This window comes from Abramis brama, assembly GCF_963993115.1.
Source record: "Abramis brama genome assembly, chromosome: 7".
Lineage (NCBI taxonomy): Eukaryota > Metazoa > Chordata > Actinopteri > Cypriniformes > Leuciscidae > Abramis > Abramis brama.
The window spans coordinates 4,264,833-4,282,773 of NC_139969.1; the positions used below are offsets into that span (position 1 = coordinate 4,264,833).

The following is a 17,941-nucleotide window of genomic DNA, read 5'->3' on the forward strand; positions in this document are numbered from 1 at the left end:
TCACACAAAATGCAAAAACCCTTTAAAGCAACACTAAAGAACTTTTTTTTTACCTTAAAATAATGTTTCCAAAATCATTTCAGTGGTTCATCAAGTCGTAACAGGGTGAAAGGCACTTCTGGATTCGCTTTGCAGCCCTATATCGGCTATAACCACACTAAGTTTGCCAGATCGGGTAGCGTTTCTGTAGTTCGAATGAGACATAAGAAACTACAAATTTGACTTGCTTTACGGCAAGCGTTACAATAGTCATTATTTTGTTTTTCTTCGTTTCTGATGTCGCAATACATCATACTTTCATAAAATCATGCAACATACTCTACCTTGTCTGTGGACATCGTCCAATGTCACTTTGTTTACCGTTGTTTACATTAACTATATAAAAAACGGTCTACAAATGGTCAGAATGTTGACAAATTATATATCCGTCGAAAGGTTTGGCATCAGTATCTGGCCTCTTTTTATGAAATTACTACGGGACGTGATTTATTGCTTTTATAAAACAATAGCAACAACAATATGTTTACATACATGCACAAATTTTTGTCAATCCAATTAACAAATCCAATGAATCCAATCCAATTTCACATTCTAAAAACTCTGCTTATACATAAACAAAATAAGAAAAAAACTCTTCTTCGTAGAGTTCCCACACTTTATGACCTACATTTTTTTCCATAACTTTTCCTGTTATTACTGAATAAGGACTCACTTAAAAGGAGCTATTTTTAGTCAATTAAATACTTTAGAGCTGAGCATGACTAGAGAAATGTCCATAACGTTTTACATTTTTTATTATTTTCATGAGTGGAGATCTTAAAAGTCAGTAACCCTGAGAAAAAGATCCCAGTTTTCTCACATGTGCCTCCTTTAGAAGAGATAGCATCAAATAACAGTAGCATCTTTCACACAGTATAAAATTACCAGAATGATTACTTGCTATTGATACTTAATTTGAACCAATTATTATTGCCTCATTGTAATTATTATATATGCAATTCAAGTCATTTTAAAGGTTGTTCACTTAGGTATATTTTTATTACCAGAAAAAAAATGTCAGATTTCTCGATTAATCGTCAAAATAATCGACTGATTACTCGATTACCGAAATAATCGTTAATGACAGCCCTAGATTAGTTAAAAAAAAACATTTAAAAATGCACCTGCATTGTTTTAATTAGTCGAATAAAATTATATTTTTCCAGTCATATATTTCAACTGAAGATTTAAAAAAAATATATATATATATATATAAAATATCAAAAAGTGATAAAATATTATCGTCTCATCTCGTGAGTTTAAGTGTGTAAATTAAAAAATTATTTACAAACAAAACAATTGTGGTAAGTGAAAATGTTGAGTGGTAACTTTGGAAAACCACTAGCCACAGTGGCTGGAGAACAGAAAAGTTAGTGTCAAGCTCTGGGCACAATGGTCAAAGATGTCCATCTAGCACATATTTACATAGAAACATTATTAAAAAGCAGATTGTAAACAAATCGTGCCATCTCTAATTATGATTGGCACAAAAGCAGACTTCTTATGTCAGTGCGGTACATGTTCATACCAGAAATCTTCATTCTTTGTTCACACACATCATTATACCAGTAATTTACTGGTAACGTTACAACTTCTCATACTCTTAAATTGCCAGAACTGGTTTACCGTTTTTATTTATTTATTTATTTATTTTAGGTCCTGTTCATACATGATCTCTTAATGGTAATTTACAAGTAAATTTACCAGTAAAAACAGTATGTGTGGAAGGGACTAATGTCTCAAAAGTCTGTGATCAAGAGTAACAAATCTAAATATGAATGCAAATGTTTCTCATCAAATTATCTAATCTATTATTAATTTTAAAGCTCTATATACTCTTACTGTATGACAACTATTGACTTATTTGGGTTTTTATTCCCACAAATCTGAGACAAAGTTGATACATCAGTTCAGTTAGCAGTGCTAAAACAGGTGGTTCTATGCAGATTAAATGACACTGAACTCAAATGAATATGCCAGAAGAACATCTATGCCTTTTGTTAGATGAATTGTGAAACGAGACAGCGAAGCAAAGCAAAGGTGCCACTACGGTCGTCCACTGGCAGTGTGTTTGCGAGTGTGTGCATGTGTGCTGGCTGAAATTGCATTTTTTCTCATTACACTTACACTGATAACAGGCTTGCTGCCGTTTCTATGGCAACTATATATCCCTCAAGCTGTGCCTCGCTGAAGGATGTCGAGAACAGCGGATAGAGAACACACTCACAAACACACACGTAGAGATCCTGTGTATCTACAGCTGAGCTCTATTGAGATTCACTCCCAGCTGTGATCCTTCCCAGAGCCACAGAGTCATTGAAAATACACAACTGCTATTTACAATCTATACATGGTGATGAATAACATTATAGACCCCTATAGCCACATTATACACTAGTGGTTCTCAACTAGTTTAGCTTTAGAATCCAGATTTTACATTGAACATCAAATGGTGACTCAAAACAGTATCATAAACGTTCATTCTCTGGACCGATACCACCAATGAAGTCCAGGCCTCCCTTTCTACAGTGTGTTTTTCTCCTCCGCTCCTTAATTTCCTTAAATATATGCTGACTGTGTGTCCACAATCGTTTTTCCCTGTTATCTCTATGAATCGTCCCTGCAGGGATTCATAAGAAGCTTTACTGAACTAAAACAAATGAACGTATGTTTAGTTCAGTTCAATCAAATGGAATTTGATTCAACTGAATTTAAGTGAACTGAATTGATTTTTAATGAGGAAAAGGAATCGCCCCTGTGGAAAAGAGGGTCGCCCCCAATCTTATCTGCTCTAATATGTGAGGATGGAAATACAGGGCGTTAAAACTGACCATATTTACAACCTTGATTCAATGGCATAAAATCATATCTCTACATTCTGTTTCACTCAGAAATATGTCACATTACAGAAGTAAAACAGGCTACAAATGGCCTTTCCAGGATCTGTACACCATCTGCCCAATTAATTTCCATGATTGATGTTTAAAAAAAAAAAAAAAAAACATTTTAATGAGATTACAAAAACAGATTTATAGCCCGACCACATTAAGGTGGTTAAGGTTGTAACTATCTGGCCGTTACCATTTTGCCTATTTAAAGGCGTGCTGCAAGGGTCTGTTTTAGGCCCTCTGCTATTTTCAATAATGACACTTGGTAATATAATAAGAAAACAAATTAGTTTCCAACTGTTATGCTGATGATATTATATATATATATTTATATATATGCCTATTTCATCACGTCACGAGTTGACAGAGTGTGTTAAACAGTGTTGTTTTCGTCAACGATGACGAAAACGAAATGATTTCGTTGACGCACCTTTTTTTTATGACGATAACGCGACGATGACTAGCTAAAAATGGCGTGTCTAAAACTTGACGAGACGTTTTCGAGTTTTCGTTGACGAGACGAGACGGAACGAAAATGATTATAAGTCTGACTGCCAACCGTTCCGTATAATACGGAATCGTCCCGTATTTGACACAGTCTTGTTCCGTATTGAACTGATACGGAACGCACTTTGTTCCGTATTTTTGAGAATCAATTCAGTGCAAATCCATGACAGACACATAGCTTCTAATATGTCAGACTATGAACGAAGACATTTGTAGGCTATGAGGAAAAAAAACCCGACGGTGCGGTAGATGCTAATTTCTCACCCTGTTTGTCTATGATCAGCGTAGCGTTTTTAACATCTTGGAACGGACTACCTCCGAGCAGCCGACGAAAAAGAAAAGAGCACAGAAATGTAAAATTGAATGGGAAAATGACTAACGTTACCCGTGGCTGGAATGCGTGAGGGACAATGAATACAAGGCCAATTGTACCATATGCCGTCGCGTTTTGTCACGGAGTGCAAGGCTATGAGATGCATTATGTGAATGCTTGGCTAAAGAGATGTGTCTTTAATCTAGATTTGATAGTGTCTCTGAGCCCAGAACATATGCCGTCGCGTTTTGTCACGGAGTGCAAGGCTATGAGATGCATTATGTGAATGCTTGGCTAAAGAGATGTGTCTTTAATCTAGATTTGATAGTGTCTCTGAGCCCAGAACATGTGCCGTCGCGTTTTGTCACGGCAGAGTGTGTGATATTAACCAGCACGCATCAGGAGATAATCTAATAATTCTATTGAATAAGTTCGCACACAAGGCTACAGAAAACTGTTGTGTTTATTTTTCTTCAAATGCAGTCTAAGCCGGTGAGTTTTGAATGTTATATGTTGTATTTGTTTAAGTTAAAAATAAAACGTATTATAAACTAAACAAATCCATGGTTCATTGTTGGCAAAATGATCATGATAGCCTTTATATTTCACATCTATGTGGTTCAGTCTTATATATTGATTAGGCCTACTTTGCTATTCTATAAATATATAGGCCTAATAAGTTGTATTATAATATGCTATAAGGTATGAAATATATTTATCTAAATGTATCAATTAGTTTCCACAATATTCACCAGAAGTCATCATTTCAGGGGTTATTTAAAAAAAAAAAAAAAAAAATTATGAATTGCAACACTTGCTACAACCTGTCAAACCTAAGCCCATTTCCAATACTTTTTAACCTAAATTAATTTGTTAAAGACTACTTTTTTTTTTTTACTAAAATTGACTAAAACTTGACTAAAACCTTTTTGCGTTTTCGTCAACTAAAACTTGACTAAAACTATCAAGTTTATAAGTGACTAAAATGTGACTAAAACTAAAAAGCATTTTCGTCCAAAAGACTAAGACTAAAACTAAAAGGGCTGCCAAAAACAACACTGGTGTTAAAGATAGACAATTTTGGATGACCAGTACTTTTCTTCTATTAAATTCCGATAAGACTGAGTGATACTCAGTCTTATTGGACCAAAAACCTACACAGGAACTTTTAGAATACAATTTGACAATTTGCATTTAGGAGGATGAGGTTACATCCTCTTCAGTATAATACCTGGGTATTATACTAGTGTTATGATTCCTGTCTTGTGTTCCCTTTGTCTTGTGTGGATTTATGTTATTTCCTGTTCTGTGCCATGTTTTGAAGTCCTTTGTAGTTTTTCTTGTTGATTAGTTCCTGATTGTTCCCAGGTGTGTCTTGTTTGCCAATCTACACTTGAGTGTATATATATATCCAAGTGTTTCTCATGTTCTTAGTCTAGCTTTTGTTGTTCAGAGGTGGAATGTCCAAGCTTTTAAGAGAACATCAAATTTTCTCAGTGGAATTATATGCAATCCTGATGGCAGTGCAATGGACTGTGCAGATTCAGAACCATAATTCAGAAGTGTTGATATGTAGTGACTCTGTGTCAGCTATCAATAGTATTGGGAAAGGGTCATCAAAGAGTCGACAAGACTTTGTATATGATATTCTTCTGGCAATTAGAGATGTGAAAAGGAGAGGGGTAGAAATATAATTTGTATGGGTCCCAGCTCATGTAGGTATTGCAACAAATGAAAAGGTTGATAAGTTGGCCAAGGAAGCTTCTCAAAAGGAAACAGTAGATGTAAACATAAATCTATCCAAGGCGGAGGATATAAGTATTGTGTGGCATTGAACAATTTTAAAATGGCAACAGCTCTAGGAGCAAGAAAACAAAGGGAGGTACCTATTCTCATTATCTAGTAAGGTAACTGATTCAGTTAATGTTTGTAAAAGAGTTAGACGTAAAGAACAGGTTATTATTTCTAGAATGAGGATTGGTCACACGTTTCTGGATAGTACTTTATTTATTTTAGGAAACACCAGAGTGGCTTGTGTTTATGTATGGAACCTGAGACGGTGCAACATGTTTTGATTTCTTGTAGAAATTATGACCGCCAAAGATAAGATCTACTCAGAGAAATGCGAGAAATTGGCTTAGAAGAAGTATCTATGAAAAGTATTTTAGAAGTAGGATTAAGCGAGAGGGGAAAATGCTGTTTTTTCAAATTTTTAATAGACACTGGACTGTATAGCAGGATATAGTGCACTAAGGTGCTAGTCCCAGATGGTAGCAATGCTATTAGATGCCGGCTGCTGTAAAACCCCAATGAAGAAGAAGAAGAGGAAGAATGTTCTTAGTCTGGTGTTGTCCTTTGTTCGATGTTTTGTGTGAGTCGTTCAGTTTCTGGATTTTCCTGTGTTTGGATTATTTTGTTCTTTGCCTGGTTTCTTGTTATGCTCTGCCTGGATTTACTTTCTGACTGTTTTGTTAATAATAAATGTCAAACTACACCTGGATCCAATGCCCTGTCTTTACTGAAACAGCCACTGTTACAACTAGACAGCAACTTGTCTTTTGAAAATCATATTTCATGTGTTACAAAAACATCCTTCTTCCACCTTAGAAATTACCTCTAGACTAGATTACTGTAATGCATTACTAGGTGGTTGTCCTGCATCCTCAATAAACAAGCTATAATTAGTAAAAAAAGAAATAATAATACAGCTGTTAGAGTTCTTACCAGGTCAAGAAAATATGACCATATAACCCCAATTTTATCATATCTACACTGGTTACCTATTAAGTTCCGTATTAATTACAAAGTATTGCTACTAAATGGTTTAGCTCCTAACCAAACTTATATTGCGCTGTAATCCATCACTGTCTTTAAGGTCACAAAACTCTGGGCTTCTGATAGTCTATAGATAGATAGTTTAGATAGATTCTAAGTCCACTAAAGGAGGGAGAGCGTTTTCACATTTAGCTCCTAAACTCTGGAATAGCCTTCCTGATAATGTTCTGGGCTCAGAGACACTATCAAATCTAGATTAAAGACACATCTCTTTAGCCAAGCATTCACATAATGCATCTCATAGCCTTGCACTCCAGTTTTATCAGATCAAATGTGCATGACTATCTACTGCCTGAAATTTTATGAGCAGCAGCTACGCTAATTATTTTCCCATCCCGAGGTAACTAGAGAGTACGCCAGCTCCAGTATCTTACGAAGATTTCAGATGACCCAACACCTGTGAAGAGACGACGCCAACTCTGAATCAACCGCCCAATTTTCTATATATTATAATCATTACGATCACAACTTAATAATTGCTTTAATGAGTTCATCGTTTCTGCCTAACTGAATACATGGCGTTAGCTAACTACATGATTTGTATTATCTTAGAACTGTATATTTCTGACATGTGGACATTACTTGGACACAGTCACATCTGATAACAGATCACTCTAAACTGTAATGTAGACATGCATTTTCTGTAAAGCTGATTTGAAAGAATATGAATTGTGAAAAGAGCTAGTCAAATAAATGTGAATTAAATTTTTAAGGATTGTACTAAATTACTACCCTGACGTCGTCATACTCAGATTCTAGTCAGAATGTGAGTCTGATACTGCTCCATTGGGCTGTGATTATGGGCGTGTTTCAACCAAACCAGGAAAGAAAACGCCTCTGCACTCAATTGGATAGACCTACCACCAATCAGAGCAATGGAGTAAGTGACGTATGTTCTTCATTCATCTTTCCAATCGACAAATGCCTTGATCGCGGTTCTCTGTTCCTCTTTTAAAATTAATGCGCTGTCGATATCTTCTATAACAGACGTGATGGCGGAATCTACACATCTCAATTCTCCAGGGGCAGTCATCTTTGTTGTAAACGAATTCAACCCAAGCGCTCTTTGGTGACGTGGATGATTACGTTACTGTTGATCATCTGTCCATCATAGTATAAAGCCCGCCCTGACAATTTGATTGGTCCGAACAGCTCTGGTTCGAGCATAGTTGCTCCACAACGGATCAAGTCCAGACCGAACTTCCCGACCTCAAATGTTGTGGGCGGGGCTAAGTTCGGCTGGCATCCAGGCTACTAAATTACATTACTTTTCCCTGCGTTTCATGTTGCCTATAACAAATGGAGAGAAAAAAAAATGGAGAAGGATGGAAAAAATGACATGCCAAACGTCAGTATAGCACCCAACGCGCCATCGGCAGGGATTCATATGCATTTCTATGGCCTCAATCTCATTTTACTCCGTTCTTTTATTTGATATGAAAAAATAATGGCCTTTCTGTCCCAACTGTCCAATAATGTCTTGTACGAATGCAAAACAAGTGTAAGATTCACTGTTTCTCTGTCTCTCTCTCTCTCATCCTCCTCCTCCGACCTCTCGTGCCCTGATGCCTGCATTTCACAGACTCTTAATGGAGATGTGGGAACTCTGTGGGCCCTTTGTGGCTTTCCGTTCAACATACACCATACACACATGCAGAAGTGCACATATATGCCTGGGGGTGTCAACATGACCCTCATCACCCTGTTTGTGTATACCATCTACTTTCCTTTCCTGTAAACTCGCCGTGCCCTGGCGTATTCCTGCACATATTACTCTATTCATCTTCCAGCTCCCTCTATTTATATTCTTTTGCGCTCCGTCTCTCTCCTCTTCCTGCTTCCCAGACATCTCTCTGATAAATACCCTAGTTATGAATTATATTGTAGTTCTTGTGGCTGAACCAACCAGAGCGCAATAATTCCTCATAGTACAACAATACAATCTGACAAGCCGATAGAGCTCTTAAATAAAAGGAAAGTAAGGAAACGGTGCACGCACACACCATAAATTTCCTGCAGACATTTCAGTTGAGTCGTCTGACTTCATGGGAAATCGTTGAATTGTACAACAGGGTTGACTAGCGCACACTCTTGATAACAATACAACATTCATTAATCAATATTAGTGAACGTCTATGTGATTGATCGTCCCCTCATTTCATCTGTTTTGCATCTAGATCTAAGAACTTAACTGGTCCCGTGTGTTTTAGTTGAACCTGCCGGTTTGAATTGCAAACACAAATACCGCAACTGTACCATTTCATTGAGTCAGCATACTGTCTGGATAAAACAAGTCATGTTTACAAGCTCCCAAGCTATTAAAGGGATAGTTCACCCAAAAAGGAAAATTCTGTCATTAATTATTCACCTCCATGTCCTTCTAAACCTGAAAGACTTTCGTTCACCTCCGAAACACAAATGAAGATCTTTTTGATGAAATCTGAGTGCTTTCTGTCCCTCCATTGAAAGCTACGCAACTAACACTTTGAAGCTTCAAAAAGATAAAAAAACGAATCCTTATGAATTGAGCGGTTTAGTTCAAATTTTCTGGAGACTCGATCGCTTATATAATGAACAGATTTAATTGAAGCTTTAAAAAAAAAGCTCTCAGATTTCATCAAAAAGATCTTAATTTGTGTTCTGAAGATGAACGAAAGTCTTACAGGTTTGACATGAGGGTGAATAATTAATGACAGAATTTTCATTTTTGGGTGAACTAACCTTTTAAAGGGGTGGTATAATGCCCTTTTCACAAGATGTAAAATAAATCTCTGATGTCCCCAGAGTTTATATGTGAAGTTTTGGCTCAAAATACCCCACAGATATTTTTATATAGCATGTTGAAAGTGTACATTTTTGAGGGTGAGCAAAAACGCACCGTTTTGTGTCTGTTCCTTTAAATGCAAATGAGCTGCTGCTCCCAGCACAGAGGGCTACAACAGCTTGCACTCACACAGACATTTAGCCATTTATGTTCAAACCAGAGTCAGACAATGATGGAGAGACTCAAGAAGAAGTGACAACTTGTAGAATGCAACAGGACATTTCTGAATGGTTAGTTGATGAATTTATGTAACAATGTGTAGTTATCTTCTAGTCATTGATTAGCATATTCTGTCTTGATAGTCTATAAACCATGTTCAGGGGGTGGGTTTTTGTAAATTCTAGGGTTGGTGATGTCACTAACCCGGGAGGAATGTGTGTAGTCTCTACCAGCCGTTTGTTGTAGTCCTTAAAAAGCGATTTCTTTAAAAGCAAATATCTCCCTTTGCTTTGAACTTTGAGCGTTGTAACTTTGCAGATGTTGTTTATGCTCAAACAGCAACATTACACACTAACTAAAGTTAGAAAAGTGAAATCATAATCAACTACCCCTTTAACACATCTGAGGATGAACTGTTGGTTTGGCAAAGTTTAAGCTTCATGATGGCAAAACTTTAAAGAGTTTGAATATTATATCAGTTATATAATATTTACCCATACATAAACATCTCATAATAAAAACAAATCAGTCAATGAGAACATATTTTATTATTATATTATTAATATACTCTGCAGTTCTGAAAGTCTCTTATGAACGGTAGTGTATTTATTCCAATTTATATGCAATTTATATTACTTTCCACTTTATTGTGTTGCATCTGAATAGGACTTAATGCAAAATTGTGCCAATTGTCAAATGTCTGGCTCAGCGTGAATCATGAAGCCCAAACTAAATCTTGCAAACTAGATTCACTAAAACCCTTCACCCCAATCCCAGTACAGAATGAAACTCAACCGGCCACACACACACACACACAGACACACACACACAGACACACACACACACACACACACACACACACACACACACACACACACACACACACACACACACACACACACACACACACACACACACACACACACACAAGCCAGTGAGTGACTGCTGTTTCTTGTTTCTAAACCAGTTCAGGTGTCACATGACTGACTGTTATTCCACTGACACCCCGTCTGCTCCTGAAATAGTCTCTCCAGCCTAAAATTACGCTCCACTGCTCTCTTTTACAGTGACCCCACTCCAAACACATACACAGAAACACACACGCCTCGAAGTAAAAGTAGCTCATTCCTTTTTCAGACACCCGGTTCTATAATTGGGCTCCATCCAGACACATTCAGAGTTCATGATACACATCTTAATCTGAAAATGATGACCAGTATCATCCTAATTCACGGTGCTACACGTACCATTAAGACCAGCTTGTTTGCTTGGAAATCAGAGTATGAGTAAATCTCACAAAACCTGTCAAGAACATGTCCATCCTATAACTGAAAAAGTATATATACTTACACACACAGTATTATATATATATATATATATATATATATATGTATATATATATATATATATATATATATATGAAGAGTTCAGATGCAAAAGCCTCTAAGTGCCATCTGAAATTTTCTTTTAGAATGATAATTTTTATCAAGCTTGTATATTTAAGTTCAGTAATTTCACTTAAATGGCAATGCAAATTACCTATTAATTGTCATTTAAGTGAAATTACTGAACTTAAATATACAAGCTTGATAAAAAATGATCATTCTAGAAGAAAATTTCCGATGGCACTTAGAGGCTTTTGCATCTGAACTCTTCATATATATATATATATTTGTGTATGTATGTGTGTGTGTGTGCTGATTTATGTGAAAACAATCTTTATACTTTATATATCTTTATATAATTCAAAAGTAAAACTGTAAAATTGCACAATTAATGGACTATCAATGTGTTTTTCATTAACCAATACTGATATCTAGAGAGATGCACATATATTTTTACACAAAATCACTTAATTGAAATATGAAAATTTAATAAAAAAAAAAAAATCCTTCACACAATTTACACATTTACTCAAAATTTACTAAAAATATCTATATATGAAAATATAAAAGATTATGTCAACAGACTTGATAGATTGAACGACCACCACTGTTTATCAGCTAATTTGGCACTATATATATATATATGTATGTATATATATATATATATATTTTTTTTTTTTTTTGGGGGGGGGGGGTAAAATGCAACCTTGTTCTTAACAGGTTTCGTGAGATTCAGTTGTGTGTGTGTATGTGCGCATAAATCCGGAAGTGCATGTATTTATATTGTGCTTTTCTGCATCTGTGTGGGCGAGCCAACAAGGTTAATGTTCATAACCTTTCCATAAATCTACGGCGCTCTTCTCCACCGTTGTGGTTTCCGGCAGCTGGCCCAAGGCAGCGATAGACCCCACGGGAGCGAACGAATGTGCAGCCACATGTCTGATCGTGACAGCCGAACATGTGTACATGTGCTCGCACGAGAGCCAGACAAACTCTATAGCTCACCTCTGATTAACACACGCTACATTCCCCACGGATCCCAAGTCACCTAAATATACAGCTCCATTCACACACACGGGAAAGAGAAATCTCCAACTCAACTGCAGACAACAATGAGGTTAAATGGAGATCAAAGTTTCCTGTGAAAAAGACCGTGGTAATCTCAGTGTATCGGCTATATCTTCTCTGCTCTGCTATCACTCACTCAACATTAAATTAGCAGGAGAGACACATAATGAAACAGGATTTCCTCTGAACTGAGCAGACTGACAGTAAAGAGCCAAAGGCATGATGAAATAAAACATGTCTGACATCTGCCACACGCAAACTTCTGACGGACGTGTTTGAGCACCCAACGTTACAGGGATGAACATTTAAGGAGGCAAATAAACACTTCCACCACTTTCAGCATTCGAAAAATGAAAAGTCTACCATCATCTACTTGTTATCAAAATGTTCACGTTGCTCTTTGTCAGCACAATGAAAGTGGATGGTGACCAGAGGCTGTCAAGCTCAACAACAACCAAAACATACCATAAAAGTGCTTTTATATAACAATTTCAATCTCCTTTAGATAAAAATATAGTCATAAACGACACAATTTTATGGAAATGTTTATTCCTTTTTAGAAATTGACAGTCACCAACCTCTTCTGTTGTATGCAAAAGAACCTGAACATTCTGCCAGTGTCTATATTCCTGTTAATTTGGGAGTACAAATATAATATTGATTACATGTTGCAAATAAAGGAATATATATATCAGAAGAAATATTAGAGTTGTTTCTGAATTGCGTTCAATGGTTAGACCATTTCTGCCTGAAATAGATGAAACAACAACAACAAAAAAAGACATTAGATTAAAAGAGACTTACCCCTGGTAGAGTCTTCTGTTCATGCAATGCATTCTGGGCTTTGATGGCTGATTCACGAGCGCAGTACGTGAGGAACGCACAGCCTGTAAAAATGAGACGAGAATCAGATCTGAACTGCACACACTGACACAAAACTCTTGCACCAAAGCTGCCATTTATCACAAAGACTCTCTGCACAAAAAAAAAAAAAAAAAAAACAGTTGTAAACAAGATTTTTACATGCTCTGAAGAAAACATGAGTGATGTTTGCCTGTGCAAAACTGGCTAGGGTTTTCTGGGTGGTTGCCAGGGCGTTGCTATGCTGTTGCCAAGCTGTTTTGTGTATTCTTGACATGTTGCTATGGAGTTCTAAGCGGTTACTGTGGCTCAAGTCAAAAGGAATTATATTCTGATCGCTAATAAAGACAAGAAATAGTAATCGTGATGTTTGACTTAGAATTCACAATCTATTACATTTATTCATTTAGCAGCTGCTATTATCCAAAGCGACTTACAAATGAATGTCATCACAAGCAATTTGTCATAAGGGCCAATAATACACACGCATGCCACGTTTAAAGTATAAACTAGATTTCGAACTGGGTTACAGTGTTTTTGACCTTGTAACCTCAGCTCAGCGCCTCTGCTCCCAAAATATCCACTAGCAATTACTGTCAATTGCTGTGATCAGACATCAGTCACATCTGTCATTCTGTGTTCGTGTGTGTGTCTCTCTCTCTCTCTCTCTCTCTCTCTCTAAGGGTTCTGTCAGGCACTTCATATAGAACCTTTTGGGGGTTTTGATTAATTAATTTGTTTTGATTCATTTTACACATTTTACACCTCAAAGTATTAAGCAATCATTTAAAGGTGACATTTTATGCCCCTTTTCACAAGATTTAATATAAATCTATGGTGTACCCAGAATGTGTCTATGAAATCTCAGCTCAAAATACCCCCCAGATCATTTATTATAGCTTGTCAAAGTTGCCCCTTTTTGGGAGTGAGCAATAACGCTCCGTTTTTGTGTGTCCCTTTAAATGGGCGTTTCTGAATGATTAGTGGATAGGCTACATTTATGTAGTTGTGGAGTTACATTGATTCATCTGTTTCTGGGGGATTTCCGTTGAAAATAAAATTAATCCACTGCTCCTTTGTTTCATCTGAGTCTGGGAGTGTTCTGAGCTCGTCTGTGCAGCAACGACAGAACAGTTTTCATGCTTTGCTCAAACTTTAATGCCATTGCATTAGAACTGGTTACACTGTTGTCGCTTGCTAAAACCAAACGGCGGCGCCGTGGGTGGAAATGTGCAGATTAAAGGCGCGGTAATATGATTCTGATCTGCTTATTTTTTGACATGCTTGCAGAGAAAGGCTTACCAAAACAAAGTTACCGGGTTTCACTTTTCATGTTTTCTGGGTTGGCAGATGCACAGGGGACCCGATTATAGCACTTAAACACGGGAAAAGTCAGATTTTCATGATATGTCCCATTTAAAGTCCCCCTGTAGTCAATAATTTTATCCCTTAAAACTCATCTTTAATTGATGAAATCACATAACAGAAATAATAAACTTGAGATAAAATTAAAATTAAACTAAATATAACAACAAAAAGCTCATTAAAATAGTAATAAATAAAATAATAGTATGTGTTGTTATTATACTATTATGTTCAGTTAGTTTGCTTTCATGGACTAGTTTGTTTTTATTCATCACATGTGTTTCTTTGTCTTTGTTTCCCGCCACTCATTAGTTTCCATGGTCACAGTGATTAGTTTGTTTGGTTGAGCTGTCTACACCTTGTTATCTATTTAAGTTTATGTGTGTTCCCTTTTAGTTTACTTGGTCACGTTAATGCTAGTGTTGTGTTTGCTCGTCTGCCTTTTGTATCATTTGTTCATGTGTATTATTAAAGTGGTTTTGAACCTGATCTTCATCCTCCTGTTCTTCCTGCAACCCAGCGTGACAATATGAATAATACTAAAATAACACTGAATTTTGGATTCTTCGCTTAACAACCTCAGAATGGTAAGTCTGTTGAGAAAAGTAGGGTGAAAACAGGTAATTTGAGCTGAAATGAATGGTAGATTTGTCCCAAATTACCTGAATTGACCCTATATATGCATATTTTGCCTATCAATCAACTTTAAAGGGCGATTTTCAATAGTATTAAACCCTGAAACTCTGTACTCTGTCTAGCAAGATAGCTTTGTGCTAATCAGAAAGTGCACAAAATAATGTTAAAAAGCTCAAAATTAATTAAAACGATGTTAAGAGACTCATTCCTTTCTATTCAGCCTCTTCTTCATATTCACATTCAGCCTTTCCCGAACATTAAGACATGAATAAATTCATAATATTCTAAATTAAAACTATTGCACTGCCCCTTGGAGTCGGCTCTCAAAGATCAGAGAAAGGAAAGGAATAATAAAGCAGTTTGTGATCTGGAGCGGCCCAGTCTGTTCCCGTTCCCATCCATTGTTCTGATATTTTCACAGCTCCAGTAGATTTGGTTTGTAATGATTGCCGTTTTAGGAGCAGTAGTCTAGCGTAACCTGTAAACCTTAATTAAACCAGTCACATTCAGATGGACCCAAACCAACCCTCTGAGCGAAGCCATGAGTCCAGAGAGCGCAGACCACCTCATGTAGAACTAATCACACACACACACACACACACACACACACACACACACACAGAGTGTAACAGCTCTCATGTATCCGTTCTCCATTCAACAAGAATATCATGCTAATACATGAACACTGGCACAGCATGAAGACAACAAACATACATCATATAAACCAACACAATCTCATTAGCAGCTCACTCATGCCAGAACAAATTAGGATGGTTGTAAAACTAGTTTTAAAAGACCCCATAAATTGTTTTCGAATGCATACTTTACATTCCTGCACTGATAGTATTACCTGTTGAAACAAGACGTTGTGCTGGAACATATACAAAAGCGGTAACACTTTACAATAAGATCCCATTAGTTAACTTTAGTTAATGCATTAACTAATTAACACTTTGTTGCAGTATGTATTCATCTTTGTTAATGTTAAGGGTGTCAAATCGAAATCGATCGAAATTAATGCTCAATCTCGATTATCGAATCAAAAAATGGAATCGTCGATGCTGTCACGCCCCCTGTCACGTCAGCTCAAAAAAAAAAAAAAAAAAAAAAACATGTGTTGAAGAGCTGCCAACTCTCACGCATTCACCGTGAGACACAGGCAATTGACACTTTTCACACGCTCTCACGCACAGAAAAATCGCGAAGCAAAGAGGACACGGAGACCGACAGACTAGAGTAGGTTACTTTATGATATAAAAAAAAATCTCAGCTCTCAGATTCTGTCAATTTTATTACGAAATTCAAACAATAAATACCGTTTTGGCGCTTGTAAATGTTACGTGACAGATCCCTAGCGCACGTGAACCGATCATCTATAGGCTACTAACTAATAGTAAAAAAAAACACGAACACTGTTGAAAGATACTACAACTACAACTTTCCGAAATGTATATTCCTCATACATAATATCGATCAATCAGTGTTTTTCATCAGCGTGAAGAGGTCAATAACATAGCTGGAGAACAATTATGTCACATTTACCTCAGGAAAGCCGTTTAATGACCATAATATAGGCTATAGCACATAGTTGGCAAGAAAAAAATAGCTATAGAGAGTATTTCGCTAAATATGTGTTCTATATTACATATTATATTTTTTACTTATAGCCTATCATTAAATAAAGTTGTTATTATAAAAAAAAAAAAACGCATTATATTTAATTATTTTTAACCTTAAATAATAGCCTACTACCAGCTGATAGGGCTCTCTGTATGTTTACAGCATTAGGTGAGATTTAATTGAAATAATAAAAATGTGTAGCTTACCAGAAATTGTACCATGTAAACATCGTAACATGTTGTCACTAAACCTAATAAAATTCAGTTTAGTTACTAAAATGTTAGTGACAATCACAATACACTTATTGTGATGCAGTTTTCTTTACAATCAAACAAATCGAGAATCGAATCGAACCGTGACTTTAGAATCGAAAATGTAATCGAATCGAGGATTTGGAGAATCGTGACACCCTTAGTTAGTTTATTAATAAAAAAAAAACTGTTAGTTTATGATATTCAGGTCCATTAAATAATATTTAACAGAATAGATACAACTTTCGATTTAAATAATGCATTGCTAAATGTTGAGATTAACTAAGATTGATAAATGCTTTAGAAGTATCTATAAACTATCCATAATGTTAACAAAAATCTAAATCACACTTGACAACTTTTGCCAATGACAAAACTTTCATTATGCTTATTGTGAACACTTCACTGCAATGTTATTCCAAAGAAAACTTAAAGGGATTCTTCACCGATTAGTATTAAGCTTTGTATCAGTAGAAACCCGGTAGTATTTTCGAATGACCGTGCTTCCCTCCCTCATGTCCCCCTGAAACGAGAGATTTCTGTATTGTGTGTCTGGACAAAAACCTCAGATGACGCAAAAATCTTCATTTAGCTCATCAGAGGCTCTTTTGTCCAGAGGCGAGAGACTCCAGCCAGTAGGAGGAGCTCGTCCCGCATGTCTTCAACCCGCCCATAGGGGGATCTCACGATAAAACGCCATCTTTTCAGTTTCCAGTCGACTAGTAGCCTAGCTGTATCATTTCTTCCGATACTGCCCTCTGTAACCGGTAGGCGTGGCTTGGGAGTGTCCTCGTAGGGCAGCGAAGCAAGTGCATTCTGGGAGTTGTTGTCTTTCATCCACATCTTTCATTTCTGGCTTTTCTCAGTCGAGAAGGCACCAACTTCTAAAATAATTTCACATTTCTACTACATAAATGACCCAATATAAATACAAATTCATCCTTCCAGCGGTGAAATATCCCTTTAATAATGCAATAATTTGCCCTATAACATGAAATGGATGACATAACCAAAGTTTCTGCCACATTGTTTAATGTTTTCAAAGGCTCCTTTTGAACCACCTGTAAAGAAACCATCCTACAAGCATGACTATCCTGTTTCAGTCAGAAATGTCGTGTTATTAAGGTAAAATAGATAGCAAATGGCATTTAATGTTAATGTTAATGTAAAGTGTTAATGGTGATGTAAAA

General features: G+C 36.5%; 1 protein-coding gene across 1 annotated transcript in view; it reads right to left on the reverse strand.

The window, feature by feature from the left end:
- LOC311085978 (CUGBP Elav-like family member 5) overlaps positions 1-17,941 on the reverse strand; it is a 177,858-nt gene that overhangs the window by 150,746 nt on the left and 9,171 nt on the right. Inside the window, exon 2 of the mRNA XM_084118598.1 lies at positions 12,823-12,905. Coding sequence (XP_083974724.1) covers positions 12,823-12,905 — 83 coding nt within the window. The remainder of the gene's footprint in view (positions 1-12,822; positions 12,906-17,941) is intronic.